Raw genomic sequence first — 16,353 nt, 5'->3', positions numbered from 1 at the left:
TGTGTGTTTTTATTTTTTTTTAATTTTTTTTTAATTTTTTTAAAAATTTTTTTAACATCTTTATTGGAGTATAATTGCTTTACAATGGTGTGTTAGTTTCTGCTTTATAACAAAGTGAATCAGTCATACATAAACATATGTTCCCATATGTCTTCCCTGTTGCGTCTCCCTCCCTCCCACCCTCCCTATCCCACCCCTCCAGGCTGTCACAAAGCACCGAGCCAATATCCCTGTGCCATGCGGCTGCTTCCCACCAGCTATCTACCTTACTACGTTTGTTAGTGTGTATATGCCCATGACTCTCTCTCGCCCTGTCACAGCTCACCCTTCCCCCTCCCCATAACCTCAAGTCTGTTCTCTAGGAGGTCTGCGTCTTTATTCCTGCTTTACCCCTAGGTTCTTCATGACATTTTTTTTCTTAAATTCCATATATATGTGTTAGCATACGGTATTTGTCTTTTTCTTTCTGACTTACTTCACTCTGTATGACACACTCTAGGTCTATCCACCTCATTACAAATAGCTCAATTTCGTTTCTTTTTATGGCTGAGTAATATTCCATTGTATATATGTGCCACATCTTCTTTATCCATTCATCCGATGACGGGCACTTAGGTTGTTTCCATCTCCGGGCTATTGTAAATAGAGCTGCAATGAACATTTTGGTACATGACTCTTTTTGAATTTTGGTTTTCTCAAGGTATATGCCCAGTAGTGGGATTGCTGGGTCATATGGTAGTTCTATTTGTAGTTTTTTAAGGAACCTCCATACTGTTCTCCATAGTGGCTGTACCAATTCACATTCCCACCAGCAGTGCAACAGTGTTCCCTTTTCTCCACACCCTCTCCAGCATTTATTGTTTCTAGATTTTTTGATGATGGCCATTCTGACTGGTGTGAGATGATATCTCATTGTAGTTTTGATTTGCATTTCTCTAATGATTAATGATGTTGAGCATTCTTTCATGTGTTTGTTGGCAGTCTGTATATCTTGTGTGTGTGTTTTTAACCAGTGGTGTTCTTTTTGTAATCGTAACCCCACAATAAAAAATATATTTTGCTTTGTAGTGCATTACGCAGATATATGTAAATTACTGAAGCAGACATTTCATGAAACAATAGTAACTGCAAAGCACTCTTAAGTTTTCTATTTTCTTCTTTTAAAATGTCACTTGAGGCTCATTAAATTGATTTTATTACCCACTGAAGGGTTCCCACCCCAAGTGTGACCTGCACTGCCTAAACCAGTGGTCGTCCCTCATTGCCCTGTGTCCTCCCTGAGATGCTGCAGCCCTAGGGTTGCGGCTGCCAGAGTACCTTAGTGAAGGGATCACTCACACCAGCCTAACCCGGGAGCCCTTCTCCAGGGCCCCTCGCGGTCGTTGGACGCTACTTCCATACTGCACGGGAAAGCTTCTTTCTGCTGAGCCTCCCTGTCATTTGAGGGACATCTGAGGAAAGGTAGGGAGCTCAGGATGGAGAGAAGGCTCGGAGAAATGAGGGCTGCTTTCAGATCTTCCAAGGGCTGTCATGGGAAAGGGGGAATTAGATGTGCTCCATGGTAGCATTACGGCCAGTGGGTGGAGACTACAGAGAGGCAGATTTTGTCTGAAGACAAATAATAGACTAAATTTTGTTCTTACCTAAGTTCCAGATAAAATTTGGTTTGTCCGTGTCCCTCCTAAAAGTCACTAGTTCCAGACTGACACTCAACCCCACTGCTCAACCTCCCATGGTAAGATGGGTGGTCCCCGCAGCGTGGAGTAGAGTGTAGCTGTCGCCTTCCGGGATGTGGGTAACAGATTTCTCTTAACACAGCAGGAGTCATGGCAGCAGCCGCCCCTGTGGCTCCTACAGAGCTGGGGGATAGCCAGGACCGCCAGATCTTCTTCTTAGGCTGGGCCAGGCTTCCACCATTAATTCAAAAAAGTATTGTTTTGTTTTGTTTTTACTTTAATGAAGAGTTTTGCCTATATTCCTGGCACTTAGTGTCTTTTTTTTTTTTTTGAGGTATAGTTGATGTACAGTATTATACATAGTATCTTTTTTAAGCCCCAGCTCTGTAGCCTATGCAAAAATAAGTCCCCCTTTAAAGAAATTTCGCTCTCAAGGGTCAAAGGAGGAGTATAGAGGTGGCGTTTGTTCTTTGCTGTTTGTTTACTAAGGATCTAGGCAGGGAGGCGTTTATTGTTTTTTTCTGAAGTTGAGGTCATGGATTGGGGTGCACTCCAGAAATGAGCGTTAACATTTCTGAAGTCAGGCACACAAGCATCTCTTTTAAATGACTTCCTCTATTCTAATTGCTAACCGTCTCCTTGATTATGAGCCTCCACAGTGGCTGTTTCTGATAAATTTAGACCGTTCTAAACAGACTTTCATATACGGGCAGTCTCAGAATCAGGCTCTCTCAGGATTCCTAGGAGGTCTCCTAAGTTTGGATATCATTCCACTATTCTGATCTCTTTGTGTATGATGTCCTGGGGTTGACTCAGAAACGTTGCTGAATATATGACAAAGTAGCGTTTGATGAACAGGGGTCTCCAGGTTCCCGTTCTCCTTTACATCCCAAGGAAGACCTTCTGCTTAGCTGCGCTTGTCAGTGAAAGTCCAGATTTACCACTGGATTATCTGTAATTCTGTTCCTTCTCTTCTTTCTCTCAGTAGCATTATAGGAGGAGAGAACACTTAATTCCAGTTGAATTTCAGCTTGGATAAATATAGGAACAAACTAGAAAGGACCAATTGTGTTCTCCTAGGTGGAAAAGATAGAGATTCCAAATTGGAATAAGAGAGAATCAGCAAATGTACGTCACACCATCTCTCGATGCTCTGGCATTCAACACGGTAGGAGTAGTTGGTGATAATTACAGTCAAAGTAATATCAGAGTTAGGAGATGGATCCTAAGCTTTTTAGTCATTAGACGCATAAGAAATTTGTAGCATAATCAGATTGTTTTCATAGCATGCGTGTCCAGCTTGAAATAAGACATAACTGACCCCACATAACCCATACGGCATCCGTATCCTCATCAGGAAAAAATGGAGGTAGCGGTACCCACTGCAGAGTTCTTACGAGGTTGAAATGAGGCGATAAGTTGTGAAGTACCACACACAGCCCAGAACTGTGCAAATACAGGGTTGTAATACCATGTGACATATTCATATCTCAAAACACTGGCGCCCTTAACCTTTAAACATAGAAATTAGAAGGAATATTGAGGCTGGTTTGTCTAAATTGCTGAAATTCTCTCTCCTGGCCCTGAACACTTCTGCTGCATCTGTATTGGATTTCAAGAATTTTCCCTTTTGTCATCTTGGCCAGATGCTGGAATGTCTATCTCGTGTGAATCCAGGCTTTTAACAGAGAGTGGGAGCCAGAGGTCAAGTGTCACATGTATGCTGTGTCCCTAAATATAACGGTCTCCAGGGCCCTTCCCGGCCTGCACAGCACTGTTGATGCCTTGTGATTCCTGCTCCCTGGGTGGAGCGTCCTGTGACTAGCCAAGAACTTACCAAGTTCTGCCCACAAATCAAGTCCCGGGTTTTGAAGCGACATTGCTGGGAACTCACAGACAAGTGCAGGATTCACCCGGGAGGCCTGGCAGCCGGTAGATGACTGATGTCTGTGCTTTTGCTCGGGCACCCACACTTCCTGGGACACAGGAAAAAGCCCAGCTGGGTGTTTGCACCCCAGCCAAGGAGGTGTCTTCCTAGATGCTCCACCTCTCAGTAAGTTCACACAGAGGGAACATAGGTGTGCAGATGTTCAGAACAGCAGCCCCTCGGTGTGCGGGGGGCTGCCCGTGGGTCCTGGTGCTCTCAGCTACCCCGAGTTTGACTGGGAAGGTCCAGGCCGGGGGCGCTCGTTGGCAGCAGCAGCAGCTGGTTGTTTGGGCTGCTCTCACCCCGTCCATCCTTGCTCAGCCATCCCAAGACAGCATGTGCGGGCGGGAGGCCGGCTGGAGATGCCCCCCGCCACTACCCATTGAGATTAAAGCAGCCTCACGAGCCATTATTACAGAAGGGGCGTAGCTTTGCAGTGTACTAAACAGCGCCAGATACTTGAGACAAAAATACGTCTGTGTGTGTTTTGTTTTTCACATGTGCAGGTCTTGTCCTTGACTCATCAGTTTTTTTTTTTTTGGCTTATTTTGAGTATTGTGAATTAATGAAAACAATTATTTCATAGGCATTTGTATTTCTTACAACTGAAGATGGATATTTGTGAAGGAAGGTAATGAGACTTTCGCATTCTTCTTTTCCTGTCAGTCGCCCCAGACTACTGAAATTCCTGGGTTTAATCTAATGAGCGTACATTTCTGGTAACAAATTAAATGTAAACAAAGAATGGATGTTGAAAGCAGCATCCTGCTTGGGAGATCTGTTTCTAGCTTGGTCTGGATCGGGAGAAGTTGAGGATTGACAAACCTCATTTCATGTTGTTTCAATTTTAATACAGAAGGTACAGTTATCTTTCTGGTAAAGACCTGAGAAACTTTAAAGGGAGGGAAGGAGAGATCCCGAATGTAAAATGGGCGTCATGCAGGAAAGCAGATCAAGCCCAATTTAGGTCCCTTCTGAGCCCCTTAGTACCCGGAGGTGACTCGTTTTCTCTCTGGGGAACTTGGCTGGAAGACAGGAGCACCGTCCGTGCTTCAGCACTTCTTGTGCATCAGGACCGTCTCTGTGGCTGCAGAGTATCTGAGAGGCTCAGGAAGGGAGGAGAAATTCCAAGTCAGTGGTCCCTGAGCCACCTTCTCCAAATCCAGAGTCTTTTCTTGACTTACAGGAGACACTGCAGCAGGTAAACGGGTGGCAACAGCCACGTCTTACTCTCATCCCCCCCACCCCCTCTTTCCTTTTACTGAGGAGGGTCTTCAGAAGCCTCCACTGTGCTTCCATGAGGGACCTGGCAGCCTGGTTGGGGAAATGAGACAGAAGCTCGTGAAGCAATTGGGACCAATATGGGCGGTGGAGACCACAGCCGTCATAGGTTTTAGGAGAAGGAGATGCCGGTGTGAGCTTTGTGAAGAGTGTGGATTGCTGTGATGAGTTGGGGTTGGTGGAGAAGTGAGGAGTTAAATCTCACTGGGCAGAGAGGACATCGCCTCCCCCCGCACAGTCCCAGTTGGAGACCACATGCTGGGGGCCTACAGCAGAACAGAGAGAGAGAGGGCTCTTCCTGTCAAACAGAGACCTGCGTCTTGGATCCACCAGGCAGAGGAGCGCTGTTGAGGGTTTTAAGCAGGAGGGATTTGGCAGGAACAGAATCTATAAAAAAGGCTAGAAGAGGATGAGGGGCTTTCCTGAGGCAGCCTTCTTATATTTCAGGGTAACTCTAGGTTGAAATTACCCACCCCTGTCCTGGGTCCAGGCTGCCTTCTGTGGTGATAGAACTAGTTGTGTCTTTCTTTTCTACACACTGACTTGTTTTCCCCACACGTATTTTGCAAATAGCACGTGTTACGAGATGGGCACTGACTGTGCTGGTCCAGTGAGGCTGGGCCCACTACCCCTACCTCGGGAGCTTCCAGTCTAGCTCTCCAAGTATTAGAAATTGGTCGTCTTCATTTTTTCTTATGCCCCTTGTTTTGTGTGAATCAGTAGAAACCTGTTGAAGGCCACGTCCTGGCTTAGATCCCTGACATCCTTGTCAGGCCTGCAGGTGGCCCTCATCTCTCTGGGGGTGGTGGGCTGTCAGGGTGGCATCCAGCCCTTAGTAGCCGTGGATCTCTTGACAGATTCAGTGGATCTAGTTAGCGTTTCTCCCGGGTTTGAAAGGTCTTGTTCATCCCCTCCTCCCTGAAGAGATAGGTGATCTTGTCTGACAGATGGAGACCCTAAAGCCTGGAGAGTAAGGAAGAAATCTGTCAAAGAACATGGTGTTCTTTAGTTTTTTATTTACACGATTCTTTGGAAATGTTGTTCTTCCTGACTTACTCATAGGATTGTTTCTTCCGTCTAGACTGAACCCCCTTAGCCACTCTCCTAAGCTTTTCCCTGAATCCCATTCACCTGCTCTTCCTGTAGCAAGGACACCAGCTTAGATTTCATTGAAGCCCATCTTGGTAGGAAAGTGAATGCTGATGTTTGCTCTTCCTTTGGGCTCTCTGGGTCTCCAGATGATCGAATATATAGCAAGCATCCCTAGACATATCTGCATTTAGAAGTTCTAGCAAGAACACATGGTTACTTGAAAGATGGGGCCCCTCAGATAGGGAAGGCTACCTTCATATTTATATGCAGCTTCAGGACCAGCACACAGCACAGCTGACCAGAAGGGAAACGCTGGTGAGCCAACCAGATTAGTCAGAGAGCTGGGGGTGACTCATATCTTGGGAACTTCATGGGCTGCCATGGAAACTGCATGTTTTCTCCACTTTCCACAAGGTTGCTGGGAAGAATGCTTTTAAAATCTGGGTCCCCCCCCAACCCTGCAAGCCCTCACTCCTGCTTCTGTTCATGTGTTCCTCCACCTGGCAGTGATTCCTGCCCCAGATCTGCTGGCTGAGCTCCTAGGCAGACCGTGAAATCTGTAGCTGAATGGAGAGAAGGGAGCAACCAGGATGATTTGGACTATGACAGAGATGGCGTCATTGGCTGAAACAGGGTGTTTGGGAGGGCAGTGAGCTTAAGAGGAAAGAAGGAAAACAAGTCCAACCTTGGGTTCATGGATTTCTAGTGGATGGCAGGAAAACTGAGGGGTAGCAGACCATTCCCTCTAGATGGGAAGTTTCAGGAGGGTGAATAGATTTAGGAATCTTAAGTCACTGTAACTAATTAAGTAATTCAAAGCTCACAGGAGTTTTAAAATTCAGAATACTTTTCTGTTTTTCCCTTCTAAGAGGATGTCATCCTTCTAGAAAGCAGGTAATCAGGAATCAGAGTCAGCAGAACTCAGGAATTCAGTTAGCCCTATGAGAAGTCTCACGTCTTTACCAGAAAGAGACAAAGGCTGGCTGCCCATTGATCTAAGAGTACACTTTTCTCACTTTTTCTCTTAGTGATATGAGCCTGACCTTTCTTGACCAGCCAAACCCTGGCCAACATTAAACCTTTAGCCTCCTGGTATTTGTATTAATATATATTATTTTAAACATGGAAAAATTCTCTTTTAATTTCAAAGACTCTTTAGTGTGTTGCTTTTATCTTTTTGAGATTGAGTATCCTAAAATTCTTTGTTATTATTCATGATTTTTTTTAATGGTTAATCCAAGAAAAAGACATGTATTACCCATAATCCATAAGTGTTTTGGGCTGTTGTGGGTTCTGGTGACTTTCCTAATATGTTTTTCTTCTGACAGGTTAACCTGCCCTCTTAACTCAGCGGTGGTTCTAGCATCCTATGCAGTACAGTGTAAGTCACAAAGGAGCATTTCGCAGATGGACAGCTTGTTCTGACTGGTATATTAAGAAACTCACTGGCCTATCCTGTTTGACCGAGTCCCTTCCCCAGGAATCCTGTTGGGCAGCATATCTCTGGCTGTCCAGATATTTCCACTTTCAACCTGACTTAGGCTCTCCTCCAGCTCAGGGATGTTGGATTAGGGAGAGTGGGGTTTCCTCCCAGAGGAGCCCAGAAAACAGAAGATACCTATCGCACGTTACATTTTCCAGAGCCTTCACTCACAATTGGATTTAACTCTATAACAAAATCCCGGTGGGGCAGATACTTCTACCAGTCACTTCTTATAGGTGTGGAAACTAAGACCCGGACAGGTTCAGGAATTTGCTGGAGGTCACTCCTGCTACTGGCTTGGTGCTCCTCTGAAACACTGCTGGGATCCTAGAAGTTTATTTTTAGTTTCAGTAGAGCGACGGCTTATATATTGGCCTGGAGCAGCAGTGCCCAATAGAAATACAATGGGAGCTTCATGTGTAACTTTAAGCTTTCTGGTAGCCATGTTAAAGTAAAATGAAATACGTTGTATTAATATATCTAAAATATTATTTTAATATGTAAAAATTTTGATATTTTACATTTTTTTCATACTGAGTCTTTGAAAACCAGTCCAGATTTTACACTTCAGCACATCTCAACTTGGACTAGCCACATTTCAAGTGCTCAGTAGCTCTGTGTGGCTAGTGGCTGCCATGTGGGATGGAAAGTCCAGATGGAATTTTCCATCAAGGCCTGTTTATGCTGAAGTAAGAATCCACTTCTTCAGTCACCAAAATATTATTAGAATATGTTCCACGTGAGGCCCCGTGGTAGGTGCCGGATGTGTCCGAGGACAGGGTGCATAGCCAGATGGAAGGTAAAATATCAATTTATAGTTAACTAGCTGCGTGAGGCCAGTGCAGTAACCACCTAGAACTCGTGCAGAGCTGCTCGAGACTTCCTGTGAGCCCCACGCCACCTGGGCTCGTTCCCCTCTTGGCCGACTGCATGGTGGGGAGTTAAGAGAGCTCGGTGGACTGGTCTTGGCAGGCACTGGCTGAACTCCTCCCTCTGCTTTGGTCTCAGAAGAGGCAAAATAGCAAGAGAATGCTGACAGGGATTCCTGATGTGGCCTTAAGCCTGCCTGTTCCCCAGGAGCAAAGAACAGACATGGGAGGGGTGAAGGGCAAGGTGGCTGCATGATACCAGGAAGTAGAAGAGAGACCTTTAGCAGTGGCCCTGCTCACTAGTAAGACAAGACCCAGTGTTCATCTCCCTGTATAACCTACATCTCCTTCTCCCCAATGGGAGACTCAGGAGAGATGGCACAGTGACGAGCTTGGGTGGATCTGAAAGTTCCCCTCTCCCTATAATACATCTGGAACAGGCCTGGCCATGTCACATCCACATAGGAAATGGCACGGTCACCAGTCAGCTGTATTCTTAGTAGTCACTAGACCCAGTGGACTCCATCGCTGCCGGGCTGATCAGCGGAGGAGAGTGAGTTTTCCTACATCTCAGAGCAAGTTTGGTGCTCACATCTAAAGCTTCAGGTTTGAAGGCCAGGAACACTAGAAAGGACATAGCTTTGGATGCAAACTCCATTTAAATCTGGCTCTCCTTCTGCTTCTAACATGGTGTTACCTCTCTGAATCTCAGTTTTTTCACATGTAAGATGGAGGTGATGCTGGCGATTATGACAACTCGGAATATGACTGCTTGGTTCAAGTATCACCTCTGAAGGTGATAAGTAGAAACCCTCTAGTGGACCATCGCTGTTGACTGAGTCAGTGAGAGCACAGGCTGAAGCCACAGTACCTGGGTCTTGTCTCTTCCACTTACACCTACCTGACCTTGAGCCTCTTCAGGCCTCAGCTTCATCGGTCAAGTGGAGGTGATAATAATATCTAATCATAGGTTTGAGTGAAGATGAAATATACTTAAAGCTCTTAGAATATGCCTGGCTCGTGGCAAGTGTTGTTTAACTCGTGCTATAATTTGTGCCCAGAAGAAAGCTGTCTAAAGAACGGCCTGTTGTAAACAAACTATTCAGAGTACCAAATAAAATTCCTAAGCTTCAATAGTCAGGTTTCCCTCTGCAAAGGACTGATAGAATGGGGGCTAAAGGAAGTTATGAGCACCTAAAAAGTCCAGGCTAGCTGCAGTAGAAACATTAGTGTGACTATCATGCTAATAATATCGTAGGTTGTCAGGCGAGCAGTTTTAAGTAGAAATTTCTTATTCCTCCACCCTCAAACATATACCTACACACACTTTTCCATACTTCTGTGCATATATTTCTATAAGATTAATTCTTGGATATGAAATAGCTGGATCAAAGATTAAGCCTAGGGACTTACCTGGCGGTCCAGTGGTTAAGACGCCGTGCTTCCAATGCAGGGGGCGGTGGTTTGATCCATGGTTAGGGAACTAAGAGCCCACATGCCACAGGGCGTGGCCAAAAAGTAAAAAACAAGAAAAATAAGAGTAAGCCTAAATTTTATCTGATACGGTTTGCCACATTGTCCCAGAGGGACATCTGATATGAAGACAAGCCTACCAGTAGCCAGTGAAGCCAAAACAAAGCACATTTTCTTACCAGATAAAAAGTAAAGTGATCTGTGAGTAAAGAACCTGAAAGCACTTGATGGTGGAAGATTGCTGGTGACCTGTCAAGGTCTATGAGGGTCAAAGAATGAAGGGTTTTTTTTAAAATAAATTTATTTATTTATTAGTTATTTTTGGCTGTGTTGAGTCTTCATTGCTGCGTGTGGGCTTTCTCTAGTTGCGGCGAGCGGGCGCTACTCTTCGTTGCGGTGTGCAGGCTTCTCATTGCGGTGGCTTCTCTTTGTTGCGGAGCACGGGCTCTAGGCACGTGGGCTTCAGTAGTTGTAGCGCGCAGGCTTAGTTGCTCCGCGGCATGTAGGATCTTCCCAGACCAGGAATCGAACCCGTGTCCCCTGCATTGGCAGGCGGATTCTTAACCACTGCGCCATCAGGGAAGTCCCGAGAGTGAAGTTGTTTTTATTTTTTTTTGGCTGCACTGGGTCTTTTGTTGCTGCACGTGGGCTTTCTCCAGTTGTGGCGAGTGGGCGCTACTCTTCGTTGAGGTGCGCGGGCTTTTTATCGAGGTGGCTTCTCTTTGTCGCGGAGCACGGGCTCTAGGCGTGTGGGCTTCAGTAGTTGTGGTGCAGGCTCAGTAGTTGTGGCGCACGGACTTAGTTGCTCCGCAGCATGTGGGATCTTCCCAGACGAGGGATCAAACCCGTGTCCCCTGCATTTGCAGGCAGATTCTTAACCACTGCGCCACCAGGGAAGTCCCCAGGAATGAAGTTTTTGAAAATACATATTTGTTCTATAATGGCCTCTGAGCGTCTGCCACGTGTGGATTCTGCAGTAGCCTCAGGTGGCACAGATAGAGCACAGCTGCTCTCTGCAAAGGTCCTGCAGCCTGGTGGGCAGGCAGATATGGACCAACTGATGCTGGCAGTGAGGATGAGCACAGAGGATGCACTTTGTTCTCCTTGGAGGGGGAAGGAGGGTGCAGGGGGAGGTAGTGTAGAAAAGCTTCCTAGTGATGACCCCTTAAGAAGAGCCTCCAAGATCAAGATGGAGTTAGATGAATAGCAAATAAGGGCTTTCCCAACAGAACAGCTTGATGTGCCATACATTTGAGTACCTGAGACATACACTCTGTCCTGCAAAATATAAAATATTAGCCAGAAGAATGTATGGGACTTAAAAGACAAGGTATTTCCCACATAAGTGTTTATTTCCTTTTCTTTCTGCTATAATTAGCTTTCTCATGCGTTGCTTCCCCACAAACAGAAAAGTGTGTTACTCTGGAGTTCAGGGCATGTTGTATGGTAAGTAGATAAAGAAGATGAACTGTGATCAGGGTCTAGGCTCCACGTTACCAGCCTGAGCAGCAGTGGGCAGGTTCCTTCCTTGAGTCTCCATTTCCTTATCTGTTTAATGGGGATAAAAGTAAGGCCTGTCGCTAGGTTATCAAGAGCATCTAGTGGGATAATGTCATTGTTCATTGAATACAAGGTGGAAACCACCCTGTGCTTTGCAGATGGTTTCCAAAGACTATTTAACTTTGTTTCCCCCTAGTGGTTAACACAGCTCATTGCAGAGTAGCCGACTTAAAGATTTCCAGGGACAACCACACTACAGGGAGGTTCACTTGGTGGTCTTGTGTTAAGTTCAGACATTTGTCAGTGACTTGACTAAAAAGAGAACCTTGCTGTTCATGTTTGCAGAAAGGCACAGGGGTTAGGACTGTTTGTTAATATGATGGATGACCAAGTCAAGATCCAAGAAGATCTCCATGAGCTGATGCAACCAACAGTGTAAAATTTAACAGGACTCTGCCTTGAGGCTCAAGAAGGTCATTTGCAGCATTTGGTTGTCGTCTGGGGACATGACCACTGTCATCCGCAAATGGCCAGCAGTAGCCCACAGGCGTGGCAGGCAGGCTGGTAGAATGGTGGGAGCGCTAGCCAGGTTCTGGTCTTGACTGCTGAAAAATAGCTGTGTGATAGGGGTAGGTCCCTTCTCATCTCTGGACCTCACGTTCTCCTTCAACATGCAGAGTTTGGATGAGGTGATTCTAAGGCTTTCTTGGGCTTTCTTCATCGGGGACCCAGCGTCGGGGCATCTAAATTACTTCCTGTAAATGCATTGTCGTACACTTCACCATGCACAAACTCACCTGTACGCCACACTTGTGCTTACCTCATACGGCCTCGACACTCCTGTTCGCAGCTTAGCCACATTTGGCTGGCCTTCATGGCCTGTGGTCCACCGATGACCAAGTCTGTATGTGTAGGTCACTTGGCTTTCTGCCCTTTTCCCCTTCCAAAACTGAACTTTGCAGTAGCCTCTCTGCAGGTGAGTTCCAAACACCCGAGCAGCTACTATGTGCCGTGCCTGGGCACAAGGCCCGAAAGATGAGTCTGACCCACTCCCAGCCCTCAAGGAACAGTGTAAGGAGGACACAGATCCCTTCATTACAGCGCAGATCTCAAAGAGCAGCCCTTGTGTGTGGTGGCAGTTGAGGAGGGTGAGCCCCAGGCTGAGTAGATGTAAAGAAAGATACCCTTGCATCTGACTTTTCAACTTTGGGATGAAATTCACCTAAGCAACTACCTCACTCCTCTCCTTCCCTCCTGAGACTGACTATGAAGCATGACCAAAGATTTCCCCAACCCCTGCCCTTGAGACAGAGAAGGAGTCATTTGATTGAGAAATCTTCTCTGTTGATGCTACAGGTGCTTGTAAATACAGACCACGTTGAAAAGGTGCTTTCCCCTCGTTCTGTCTTGATAGCTCATTTTGGAGACCATGATTCTTCCATTCATCCTCCGGGCTATCTTTCTGATAGTCAGTTCATACCGGATCAGAATGAGGACTTTTTAGCGAAGGTGGAGGCGCTCCATGAGCAGCACAGGTGAGAGGAGGGGCGGGTGACCTACTTTGGGAGCTCAGGTCGGGCACTGTCAGACCTCGTGTCCCCTTTTGGGTTTGATGTTGTCTTCTCTTGCTTTTGCTTATGAATCCTTTCAAGATGTCGGGGGTTTGTGAACCTTTGAGCTCTTACGATGGCAAATATATCTGGCATTACTAGCATTTCTGTAAAGTGTGAAATCCTATGAGAGTTCAGGATAATTTGCTGCGTTCTTTTTCAGGATGTCATTGAAATCCGTTAGTTCCTGGAGGAAATGCCCATTTTGAATCTGACTGCCCCACAGATTGACCCTACCAGGCAAACCTTTTAACAGGTTCCCATATTTAATGACATGAGCCGTTCCTTCAGGTGGTTTTGAATAGACAGGCAGACAGACATAGGCGCTGACAGGCTGGGTGAATCCCCGTCCTCTCTGGGTTCAGTTGGGAAAACCACCTTCCTTCCAGAAGGGAGCACCACCCTTCCGCAGCTGCCTTGGGCCAAGCCTCCGCTCCAGCAGATTCGCCCGATTCTGGCCTCCTCTTCCCTTGCCTCCTTTCACTTAAAGCTGCAGTGGCTCCATTCAGTCCAGGTCAAATAAGGGCCACCCTGACCGAGAAGGCCAGGTCTCAAGGGACCTTACATTCTCAGGAAGGCCATAGAAACAAAGGCCTAAGCAACCAGTGTCCCTTCAAAAAGGCACTGCCAATCCTCTCCCAGAATTGCTGTCCAGGCAGGAGCCAGCATCCTAAAATAGTACAGTGACGTTTGGAAGTTTGAGGCTGCTGCTAAAAGGATAGATAAAGGCAGAAAGACCTAAAGAGCACGTACTACTTTAGGGACCTGGAAAAGGTAGGGTGGGAATTCCAGAAGGTGACAGTCTTTATCTCTGAATATTGAGAACCTACTAAAAGTGAGGTAGTTTTTAATAGAGGAACGAGAGGGCTAGATGAAGTCATATTCAGTGGACAAGAAGAAAAACGTGGTTTGCTAGCATTTGGGGTTTGATTGTTTAAGATGAATAACATAAGGCATTTAATAACCTTATAGCAATGGTATCAATATTTTTAGATTTTTACTAATTTTAAAAATCGGGGTTAAGATTCTGTGTACTGGGGGAACTCTGCATCTTCTGTCTGCCTTTGCAGTGGGCTGAAGCAGTCAGAAGCGGAATCTTGCTTTATCAACATAGCCCGGACCCTCGACTTCTATGGAGTGGAGCTGCACAGTGGTAGGGTAGGTACCCTCAGCATGGCGCAGTTCCAAAGTGATTTTTACTTTAATTTCTGAACATCTGAAAGCTTCTTTGAAACTATCTCTTTTCCAGTATAATAAAAAGACCTTTTTTTTTTTTTTTTTTAATGATACCTGAAAGGTTTATAAAGTAATACTGAGTTTTGCTGGTTCTTTATCCACTTGGATTTTTTCGTGTTTGCTGTCCTACCTGAAGACTTTTTACTTTTGCGGGGGTCACGGGGGTTAGAAACAAGTAATTTTTGTAAGACCATCTCATGGTTAAAGAGGTGAAAAATGTATAGAGTTCTGTTTTCCAAGTGGCTCTTTAATGAGCCAGGGTTTCTACTAGTTAATCTCAGTGCTGCTCAAATTAGAGCTAATTATGTGCTCAGATATGATAGTTTTCTGTTATGATGGCATGTTTATGAAAATCAAGTATTTTGAATTGGTTGTGACTTTTTAAGTAAAACTGATGAATATCTATCATCTGCTGAGCCGTTTCTAACTGCCAGACACAGTCCCTATTTATTTCCCACTGTAATGCCATGAGGTAAGTGTTGTCATTTCCTCCATTTTACAGATGGAGAAACTGATACTCAGGGACTTATCAAAGGTCAGGTAGCACATAAGTAATGGCTTCAGTGTGTGACCCCAGCACTGTCTAATTGGCATCTGACCTTTACATTTTCTACCTGTAATTGGGCCACATCATATCCAGAGGAAGCAAATATTGGTTGAACACGTAGTCCATACTAGCCATTGTTCCAGATGCTTTCATATGTGACCATAAGGTCTCATTTAAAGATTATAGCAGCCTTGGGAAATGTGTTCTAATCACCCCATTTTACAGGTGAGAAAACTGAGGCTCAGGGAAGTTGAGTAAATTACCAAAGTTTACATTTAAATAATATTTTTGCAATTCATAGAAACACTTTCATTTCTTTTCTCTTACTTCAATCCCCTAACTGTGCAGTGTACAGGATATAACATAGGTAATAAAGTAGGAAAAAGACACGGATCTTACAAAACATCAACTTTGGGACTTGACTTCATTTTTATTCCACTTGCAAATACTGTTTTGTCTGGTAGAACGTTGTGGAGCCCTTTCTTCAATGGTGAAGTGGGTTTTACATCTGCCTGAGTTGATCTGTGCGCCCCCCACCCCAGGGTCTCATGAAGGTCCTGACGCCAGTTGATTACCTGTCTGCCTGACACCCCCGTGGTATCAGAGGGAGTTGGGTTACCCTTGGCTGTGCTGCATCAACCAAAGCCCCCTGAAAATCAGTAACTTGATATCACAGAGCTTATTTCTCAGTAGTTCAAAGGCTGTATGGGTCCCGGTGGCTCTCCAGGGCAGCACTCCTCCGTGCAGTGATTCAGCAGCCTAGGCTGCTTCCGTCTGGTGGCTTCACCATCTTCACATGTGGCCTCATGCTTGTCCCAAGGGAGGGGAAGTTGGAGGGCTGCACACCAGCTCTTAAATGATTCGGCCCGGAGGGGACTCATCACTTCTGCTCGTTGTTCATCAGCCAATGAACTGTTGAGCAAAGCTGTTCATCAGCTAATCATACAGTCCTGCTCCGCAAGCTGGGAGGTTTGGAGATGGGCACGGGAACTGAGCGAACAGTGACTATCCATGCTACCGTGGTGACCACAGAACCAGGAGATTTGAGACCCACGTCACTGGCCCACACAAAGCATTCACTTATTTCCTCATTCTGCACTTGATTTTTATTTTGTTTGCTAATTTTCTGTCCCACCTGCTTAATATTTCCCTATATTCTGATCCCAAGTATCACGTTTAATGCAACCCTGGTTTTCAACTTGCCAGTTTGGTTTTGCTTTAAGCGTGTGATTTCAGTTGGGTGCCCAACAGTGATGACTCTCTGGACTTTCCACAACGGGTAAGCAGTGTTTGCTTTGGCCAGTTTCTCCAACCCCCCGTGTTCACATCACTGTTCATAAATGATTTGTCCCACTATCTCTTGAGAGGTGAAGGGGATGAACGTTTTTTATACCTACTGCATACCAATACGTTCTTATATTCTCTAAGTTCAGCTTGATAAAACTCTTTGAGGTGGGTTCGACAATCCTTATTGTACAAAAGGAAAAACTGAGGCCAGTAGCCCAGACCAACACAGCTAGTAGGTGGCAAACCTAAGGTTCACATCCAATGGTAACTCTGCCCCTTCTTTAAAATTACGAGTATCTGATTGGGTAAGTAGGGATATAGATGACTCAAGGGAAGGCACTGTTTATTTTAAAATTTTCATTCTCAAATGGA

General features: G+C 45.5%; 1 protein-coding gene across 14 annotated transcripts in view; it reads left to right on the top strand.

Annotated features, from left to right (window-relative positions):
- PTPN3 (protein tyrosine phosphatase non-receptor type 3) overlaps window positions 1-16,353 on the top strand; it is a 143,957-nt gene that overhangs the window by 78,809 nt on the left and 48,795 nt on the right. For all 14 annotated transcript variants that reach the window (XM_033427511.2, XM_033427512.2, XM_033427509.2 and 11 more), the window contains 4 exons: window positions 4,190-4,234; window positions 7,305-7,357; window positions 12,716-12,836; window positions 13,982-14,069. In XM_033427511.2, the coding sequence (XP_033283402.1) occupies window positions 4,190-4,234; window positions 7,305-7,357; window positions 12,716-12,836; window positions 13,982-14,069 (307 nt within the window). The remainder of the gene's footprint in view (window positions 1-4,189; window positions 4,235-7,304; window positions 7,358-12,715; window positions 12,837-13,981; window positions 14,070-16,353) is intronic.

This window comes from Orcinus orca, chromosome 6, assembly GCF_937001465.1.
Source record: "Orcinus orca chromosome 6, mOrcOrc1.1, whole genome shotgun sequence".
Lineage (NCBI taxonomy): Eukaryota > Metazoa > Chordata > Mammalia > Artiodactyla > Delphinidae > Orcinus > Orcinus orca.
The sequence above is the reverse complement of the archived record's forward strand: the minus strand, read 5'-3'. Positions and strand labels throughout refer to the sequence as shown.